At 33.0% G+C, this 9903-nt stretch overlaps 1 protein-coding gene across 1 annotated transcript; it reads right to left on the bottom strand.

Moving 5' to 3' along the window:
* Positions 1 to 4087: 4087 nt before the first annotated feature.
* LOC132758008 (protein toll-like) lies at positions 4088 to 9331 on the bottom strand. Its single transcript, XM_060749529.1, has 2 exons — positions 9178 to 9331; positions 4088 to 7952 (listed from the first exon to the last, which is right to left on the bottom strand). Exon 2 carries the CDS (start codon positions 7700 to 7702, stop codon positions 5612 to 5614), a length of 2091 nt encoding a protein of 696 aa, XP_060605512.1. The 5' UTR covers positions 7703 to 7952; positions 9178 to 9331; the 3' UTR covers positions 4088 to 5611.
* Between the last annotated feature and the right edge of the window lie 572 nt (positions 9332 to 9903).

Raw genomic sequence — 9903 nt, 5'->3', positions numbered from 1 at the left:
GAATAATTATGGACCGACACGGTTTGATACGGAGCGACACGAATCAGGACGGACGCACTACGGATACACTACGGCCTTCTACGAATAAGTACGTATAGGATATCGACCGAGTACGAGGTCTTTCTGTTTAGGAAAGACCAGATCTCGAATTTCATGTGACACCGAGAGCACGTTGAAATTCGTGACCAGGTCTTTCCTAAGTACGAGGCAGATATCCAACATACACACCTTTTAAAAAACTATTTTGGCTTGAGCAATGGCGGTTCAGAAGCATTTGATGAAATACACAAATATTATTTTAACACAACGCATATACAGGTAAGCTTATATCAACCTTAACTGCTTAAATACAATATACATTTTGCATTTAAATTTGCTTTCCCCTTTAAAATAAGATCAGAAAATATAACAACACTGAAGTGAAGTACGGGTCGCCACACGGCATTTGACACCTGCTGTTGTGAGGTACAAAATTCTGGAAACAAAGTGATACATGTATAAGGCTGCATATCACAGATAAGACGTTAAAAGACAAATTTAAAAGCAGGCAAAAAATCCTAAGGGTGATACAACACTGAAGTGAAGTACGGGTCGCCACACGGCATTTGACACCTGCTGTTGTGAAGTACAAAATTCTGGAAACAAAGTGATACATGTATAAGGCTGCATATCACAGATAAGACGTTAAAAGACAAATTTAAAAGCAGGCAACAAATCCTAAGGGTGATACAACAGTGTTTAAGTCGGAGTATTGGAACCATCCAACTAGAAAATGCCGAAAGATTGATCTAAAAATACCACTAGCACAACAATAATGTCGTGCTGAACGATCTTCAAGGATCGAAAATATAACATCATTGATTAAATGTACGGGAAGACTTTTTACAGCCGTCACACGGCACAAATAACACGGATCCTATTAAAGCATTCGTCACAATATGGCCAGTTATGTGTTGACGTGCCGTAAAAATCCGAACAAACAAAACGAAATTTAGAAACCGACGTCACTGTGTGCTATAAATAGCAATCGGAACGCTGTCTTGAAGAATGCTTCACAGTGATATGGTGCACTTTTCCTAGGATATAATATTTTTGAAATACTTGTTTTGAAACGGCTAGATTCGTTTTAACAAAGATAACAAGCTGAAGACCTTTTAAAACGTAATAGTATGTGATGTGCAATTGGGTATGACGTGTTATGCCATTTTTATGCATACGAATATCCTTCTTCAAAACATTTCTTTAAAATGGCAATTGTATACACTTTGATAACGAAAAATTGTGCCCCTGACAGACTTTTAAACTCCGAGCATGGTACGTTGTACAAATAAGAACGGGACATTATATATTTTTGTTTGATCAGTTCATATAAATGCTTGACATAAATTCATAATTTGATAGAAATAAAAGGTATTTCTTGATCAATATGATCTGACGTTCTTGACTTTTATTATCCCGAATTTTATCTATACACCGCATAAATAGATTCAGTTTCCTCTGGGACAAACAATAAATTGTGTTTGATTTATTAGTGAACAATATATTCGAACCATTCACTGAAAATGTATTTTGATATAATTTTCATTGATTCATAAGAATTAATCATCCGAAGACTATCGTAAACATATTTTAGAAATTTGTAAGGGACACCTCGCCACCTGTCATATATAGGCGTTCACATAAAAGTTAGGCGTATAGCGGAAAAAAATGGTATAGGTATCGTTATAAAACGTTTAAAAACATAGTTTCTGTACTTACTGCTAGAATGTATTCAGAAAAAGGTAAATAAATCTACTTAGCAAATAATCTCATTTTAGGTATTTTTTAATTGATAATTGACTTTGTTGTCACCTAAAACACAACATATGTACTTTGTGTGAAGTCAAAACATGCACGTTATTTCATATTTACAAGGAGACTGCTATCAATATTTTCTAATGTCATATTTTAACATAGTATATCCTGAACAGTTCAATAACCTCAAATATTTGATGTAAATCGAGTTATTGAAAAAAATTGGTTAAGCTATTACCACCCTAATGGGCACTATAAGGAACTAAAAAAATTAAATCAATCAATCAAATCGATTTATAAAATAGCCGTTTTGGACATTTTGTAGGGATTCTAATATTCTTTATTTTATCATCGTTGTTTGTGCCGTGTGGAGGCTTTAGAATGTTGCCCCGTACATTCAATCAAAGATGTTCTCTTTCCGATCCTGACAGATCGTTCAACACGCCATTTTTTTGTATTTGTGGTAATATTAAGTTTTAACTTGTTGGCTTTTTCGTGTTGGTATGTTCCAATATTCCTACTTGAATAATGTTGAAACACCCTTAGGATATGTTGCCTGATGTTGTTTTCTTTGAATTCCTTATCAGTTACAAATTATTTATCTTTTAGTTTATGGCCTGTCCGTGCTCTGTCTTGTGCCTTGTCCTGTTTTTGTTTGGGGTCCTTTTGGGCTCCTTGCCACTGACTCTTGTTACTGGGTCGGGTGGGGGCTATGTTCATTGAAAGCCGCCTTTCCTTGATGATCTTGTTTATCATATTTTCAGCTTTGTCTGTTGACGTCTTTTCTGCGACATTCAACCTCTGACCCCCTTTAAAAATTCATTTTTTTTAGTTGCGCCCATTGTTTTCTCTTAAGAGACACACGCTTTCCATAACTTGGGGACCATACGCCGCTTTTCATGAAATGACACACAAGTGTCACATTGAATGTTCCATGATAACCGCCGTATGAACACATCCGCGAATGTTTCTTAATTCAAAATGAATAGGCTCAATCAAACCGAGCCTGAAACATTTTTTTTGAGTTTTTGTAGGGATTTTTATTTTCTCTATCTGTAATAAACAATGTCTGTATCGTCACGGTATGTATCCTGATAACCAAAACTTAATGCTATAACAGGCTTGAAATGAAAAAAGGTAAACAAATCTGGAAACAAAGTGATCCCTCGGAAGAATTAATAACAAAATTACAAGAGAATTGCAGACTCGGTTTGATTGAGTCTGTACATGAGGGATACTGAATATATGCAACATCCGTCACGCCCACTAGCACCGGCTTGAGCGGTACTTTATAGCGCTGGCATCAATGATCCCGAAGGACCAGAAAAATATAACAACACTGAAGTGAAGTACGGGGCAAGCCATTTGCAAAATTTGCAATACAAAACAACTTTGTGCTTTTGCAGAAAGCAATTGCATAATGGTGAATATCGTTAACAACAAGGTGAATATTTCGACCCTTTGCTCAAAATTGAATTTATTTCCATTTTAAATTGTTTGTCAGAAGAGGTTTTTCTCGTTTCTATGGTAATCAAAGTATACATAAATCGTGAATTAAATACAAAAAAAATGTATTACTCAAATCTAAAAAAATTAAAGACACAAGTTCGATCTGTATCATCCAAATGATGAAAAATGGAATTCCTGAAGCACGTCAAAAACGACAAAATAGCTGCTGGTTCAGTTTGAATGGGTCTTCTCATGGCAGGTACTGTAAAAAGTTTAAGTTACCGTCAGCACCCAAATCACTCTAAGCAAAGTTTATCATTAAAATTATATACTATGCTCTTCGAAATATTCTAATCACAGAAGATTGTTTATATCTGTGATATTCTAACCGAATATGTCTCATTTAAAGTAAAGAATGAATAAACTATATACCGGAAGCTGCGTTTCCTATTACAGGTCAAGCGAAATTGGGATTTTCCTAAACTAACTTGTTTATGACTACCTATAGTGTGTAGAATTTTAGAATTAACTAATATTCTATGAATTGAGATCGCTGCTTGCCCAGTTTGAATGGGCCTGCTCATGGCCGGTACTGTAAAAGTACAAGATGCATTCTTGAAATGACTAAGCTTCTTTGTGTGAAGTCAAAACATAGTAATTTTATATTTACAAAGAGGCTGTTTAGTTATTATAAAAAAAAATCTAATTTCAGATTTGACCATTGTCAAAGCAATATCTTTGTATACACGAAAATGGTGAAAATTTAAATTTTGAAACATATGCAAGTGTCATAGAGGGGTAATCATGAAAAAACAACAACAACAAGAAATAACAACAACAAAAAAACTGTTAGACTTTTTATTACTTTGGATGAGCAAATTACAAATGTTCAAAGGAACGTGATATATTTCGGACGCAAAATTTGCCATAGTGAAAAGTTTAAAGTACATATATATGCCAAACCCCGTATAACTTTGTTAAGTCTCTGACAGACGTCAATCCAATAGCGATTAGACGCGAGTTGTTACAATTCAACGGCTTAAATAGCAAGCTAACAGACGCCTTATGATGGAACTTAAACACTAAACACAACAATAAGTTTTAAAGTCAGAGTAGAATTTTTTTAATAAAATCAAATCAATCAAATTACATATCTGAATAGAATATACATGCAGATAATAAGACCATAGAAAAATAGCCCGAGCAAACTTAAATATTTTAGCAAGTCAAAGTAAATATAAAATAAACACATTTATCAATATTAGCAATTTTTTTGCATTTTCAATGTAATAATATTTTTTCCACTCATTGCTAAATATCATGCTGTTATGCATGTAAGAGTGTATGACTTCTTCCTCCGCTATATTATGTAGAATGTTACCATATGTTATAACTAACACATTTGCTTAATTTTAGCCTTACGTTGAAAATTATGTCATAATTGTGTACATCAATAACAAATAACAAAATGTCTTTGATATAAATGTATATTATGTATATAAAAATAATCAAACTGGTTTTTGCTGAAATAGTTCATATTGCTTAATTAATTTGTCACATGACTCTGACTATATATGAAAGGGATACACATTACACAAACAAATGGCTAAACAAGTCTTTTACACATATGATGAAAGGAATACGACAAAAATTCTTTCTGTTAATGTCAAACTCTATGTCAACGTATTATTAACATTGGTGTTGCATAATAAACTAGTATATATAACATGTTATTAAGCAATTAGTTAAGCGCATGTGTGGTTAGTTTTTACCAAATGTTTTAATACTATTATAATATCTTAAGATATGAGGAAACCAGGATGAAATATGAACATTAGATCAACGATAATATAAAGAAACATACTTCCATCATTTGGCTAAAGGGTTGCCTTAAACAGTTAAGGCTTCTCTTATCTCTAGAAGGTTGGACGGTTCTAACATCTGATGTTGCTTACATTTTAAAACAACCGAGGTTAGCCAAAATCATCGTCCTTGATTCGGCGTCATATGTTGGTGCGCCGTAAAAAACAATATAAAGCATAACAAGAAATATATTCATTTTACATAGCTTCATTTAGTCGCTCCTGGCCGTTCTAATTTCTTAAAACCATTTATTCTTACAAGACTGTAATAATTACATAGGCAACTGTGTATATTCACATCATAATCTAAATTGGTACAGAACTTATTTAGTCTGTTTGAAGTTTTACTTGCACTTTTAGCAAACCTGTCACCTTACTGATGTATTGGTAACAAGGATATTATCATCTAGAATATTCATTAAGTTCTCGTTTTCCTGTATTCATTTGATTTGCTCTGTACTACAAGTTACTTCCTTGTGCGTTTATATTGGTGCCAAGTGTCTGATCTAATTTGAAAGAAGCGGCGATTCGTCAGTAAATGACGGGGAATCAATTATAATGGGAAGGCTTTGCAGAAGTTTAGCCCAAAACTGGTTGTCTGTGTACTGGATGTAAACATGCGTATCCATGTAAATTTTTAACTCCTTGCAAATAAGTTTGGTGTCTAATTCCTCTAACACAATTAACACCATATTAATGTTCCTGTCTCTCAGAAATCTCATGTGAGCTTCACGAAACTCCATGTTACACCACGTGCTCTTTAGAAAATTATTAGAAATGACAAGCAAAGTTGTTTGACTGGATTCAATGGCATCCAGTATATTTTCAGATATTGTCAGACCTGGTTTAAAGTTTTTCTCACCAATACATACACTATATGGTGGATCGTGGTTCTCAAGATAATCAACAATCTTTTTAATAACATCATCGTCCTCACATGAATGAGGAATGAAGATATCAAATAACAACTTGCGGTGTTTTCTTCTCCGGCAGCAATACTTGCATATATCAAAATGGGATATCATGAACACTTGTATATTTTTAGATTTATACGACAAAATTATGAATAAAAGAGCGACAAATATTACAGAGCCAATCACAATAAGTAATTCGTCGGTGGCTGTTAAAGTGTGGCAAATAAATAAATTGTCTGGTACTTCAATTATTGGCTTGTTTTTGCCTGGTCCAGTTGCGCATCTGATGTTATTCTGTCGTAAAATATGCTTTTTGTTCAAATAAAGCCAAGATTTCATCCAACGTGTATGGCAATCACAATTAAATGGATTTCCGTCCAACGCTAAGACCTGTTCATTTCTGAAATTAAAGTTTTTAAACGATTTTGGTATCGTTTCCAGTCCATTGTCATTGAATAATAAAGCATCGAAAGAGGTATTTTGTATCATGTCAACAAACGATGTTTCAATGGTTGTAATTGCACACTGAGATACATCAAATTGTGATACATTACTAAGATATGCTCTGGAAGAGACTTTTGTCAACTTGTTAGATTTGATATTAATGTTAATCTTTTCAGCAACTGGACATGTCATTGGAATGTTAGTTTTAGAATAATTTCCATCACAGTGAATGGTCACGAGGTCAAGCGCTGCTGTTTTGTTACATGTACACATTTTTGGGCAATTTACTTCAACAGAGCAATTAAATTGATTTTTTGGAACTTGGCGTAGCATCATTCCTTCAAGACTTGAAGGAGTTCCACATGTCACTGAAAATAAAGGGTTGTCTGGATCCATGTCCCTGAACGTATTAAGAGCGTCTGCTAACGGGAACATTGCACAATCACAAATAAGAGGGTTAAAACGCACGTCGAACCCGGAGCTCCCCAATCGTGCTAATTGCACCGGGTTTGTAATATTTAACATTTCGAAGTAATATTGTATGTTAACAGTTGTGATATTATTGTGAGTTGCTACAATTCCCACAGTGGTTTTTAATGTAAAATCTTGTATCGTTATATTCGCTGAATTAGTTATTCCTGTAATAAAATTTTGCGAAGCATTTACTGTTAGCGTCACATTGTCAGACAGTTTCAGTCGACTTAGCAAACTAAAATCTAAAACTGTGAGACTATTATTAACTAAATATATGTATCTTATACTCTTCATTCTTACACTGAACGTTCCATTTTCCACAAATTTTAACTTATTATTTCCAAGGTGAAGATATTGAAGGGATTGTAAACAATCAAGATCCCCTTTTCGTAAGGCCTCGATGTCATTATTGTCTAGTGAAAGATATATCAGTTGTTGACAAATGCCTTCTATTTCTTCAAATGTAACTTCCGTTATATCGTTGTTTGATAAATCTAAATGCACAAGATGTCTCAATATGTTTAAATATTTTGGAATATTACTTAAATGACTATTCCATAGCATCAATTGCTCAGTGTATTTATAGGTCTTTACACATTCTTTAATTTGTTCATCAGTAACACCATTTTCTATCGTCAATGTAGGCGAACTTTTATCATAGCTACATTTAAATGCTTCATACAATGTCTTCTCAAAGATAGCCAAATCATTTGCTCCGGAACACCTTATCAACAAAAGAAATGTTACTAAGATGACCATGGCCATTTTGTTCAGGTTTGAATGCTCATCTGTTGTCCAACATCAAATTATTCACTGATGATGCTGATTCTCTTTAGTTATAATATGCATTACACACCTCGAATGTGGTGTACGTCAAGATGAGCGTGGTTATTGTGATCAGATTTGAATGCTCATCTTTTGTCCAACATCAAGGTATTTACTGATGATCCTAATGATTTGGCTGTATATGCATCCCACACATCGACTGTGGTGTACTTCAATTACATGTACCTTCCTGAAATCAAATAAAGCTGTTTGACATGTACAACCCTTGCAAGAGAAGGTGATGAGTTTGTATAAATATACGTCATTTGGCGAACAATTAAGTCCATGTCGCTTTCCCGTGTTGCGATTGATAGTTATGTATAATAAACATAGTGTGATGATTCGTTCTGGCAAAACTTCAACGATATAATAAAGGTTGTTATACATATTGGGTATGAATGTGCTGAAGCCGTAGCAAGTATTCTTTATTCCCATAAAAAGGAATAATGCTATTTTACAAAATTCGTCCTTCAATGATTGACATGTGATCTAACCATAAATAAAGTTTTTTTGCCATATAACTCGATCTTGCGGATCGGTTTACATTACAAATGTTACCAACGCCCATGCAATATTTTTATCCTGTCATTATCTTTGAAAACTAATCCGTGATTTTTGTCAGCAAAATTTGGAAAAGTTACAAATAAACAAACGTTGTGTTTGAACTAAATAAAACGTTGAATTAACTATTATGTCGCGTAAGTGAAAATGTGCACAAACATACCTGATATGCAAATAGACTATACAACTTTGTTTTAAATTACTTAAACAAAACATGAGAATGCATATAAATGAAGAAAATAGTCTCATTAAAAAGAACAATTATAAACACAAAATCAATAGCAATACATACGAAGCATTTTCAAGATTAACCCACTTCCGTTTTAGTGTCTTATAAACCAGCACTAAGGGTTAGTTTAAGTTCTCTTACCTAAAGGTAAATCACGATATAGTGATTTATTATAATTATAAATCGTGACATGCAATGTGTCAATGTTTACTGTTAGTTACGTTTCAATAACTTTGCATTAAATATAGGCTTTCAAATATTAATATATTGATCAATAATTTACGCAAAAAAAATGAACGCAAAAAATAGAAAAAAAAATAAATAAAATAAAATAAATATTAAATAAAATAAGATAAAAATAATAATAACAATACTAATGGTATATAGCAATATAACAAAAATAGATTAAACATACCTTTTTATTTAGCTACTGTTCCATGAAAGACTAAATACTGAAGAAAACAAAAATCATAATGCAACCAAATAAGTGTTCGCATAATGGAATATATTTTAATCTGAGCTTTTATAACCAATAAAAACAGAAAAAAAAATCAACTAATGAAAAACAACAACACTATTTTAACTAATGCTATATAACAATATAACAAAAATAGATTAAGAATACCTTTGTAGCAATTATTCTTTGAAAGACTAAACTTAATGAAACAAAAATTATTATGCAACAAAATAACTGTTCGCATAATGGAATATATTTTAATCTGTGCTACCACTGAGCATATGTTAATGGATATACTGAACTTCCTTGTCGAATAGTTGAACTTGTTATTAATATGGTTTAAGTTTACACAATTGTGTCTACTTCATTTCTCACTGTGCAGACTAAAAGTATCAAATAACTATTTCAAACATTAGGGAAAGTCTTCATGGTGATTCAGGGATTTTGAACATTAAATTGTGGTTTTTAGGGTACTCCATTTAGCACATTCAGCGTAGTAAAGGTCAATACAGTATTATTTAGGTGTTCGTTCAGGGTATACTATCTCGCACGATCCTAGCATCAGCTAAAGCGGTATTCCATTTACAGAGATCACTGACCCCGAAAGACAAGAAGATTCATTGTTTTATTATTTTAAATGTTGCTGTAGAAATGCATTTTAACCATGAACATGTCTTTAATTATACGTTCTGGGTAATTATTTTTAAGGTTGACAATATCCATTATAATACAAGTACAAATTCACTATACCGGACATGGTCGGGACCGGACAATAATTTCTTCCGATTAGCCAGGATTTAAGGCATGGACGTTCTTATCTTACTTATAAAGATTGATGTAGAGGGCGGGACAGGGGGAGGTGTAATGCAAATTATTGGTTACCTGTTTATTTTG

The sequence above is a fragment of the Ruditapes philippinarum genome, unplaced genomic scaffold, assembly GCF_026571515.1.
Source record: "Ruditapes philippinarum isolate M1 unplaced genomic scaffold, ASM2657151v2 ctg15520_1_1_1_1, whole genome shotgun sequence".
NCBI classification, from domain to species: Eukaryota; Metazoa; Mollusca; class Bivalvia; order Venerida; family Veneridae; genus Ruditapes; species Ruditapes philippinarum.
The sequence above is the reverse complement of the archived record's forward strand: the minus strand, read 5'-3'. Positions and strand labels throughout refer to the sequence as shown.

Bases quoted from the DNA above. Each gene is read 5' to 3' on its own strand.
- LOC132758008 (XM_060749529.1), bottom strand. From the start codon at position 7,702: ATGGCCATGGTCATCTTAGTAACATTTCTTTTGTTGATAAGGTGTTCC.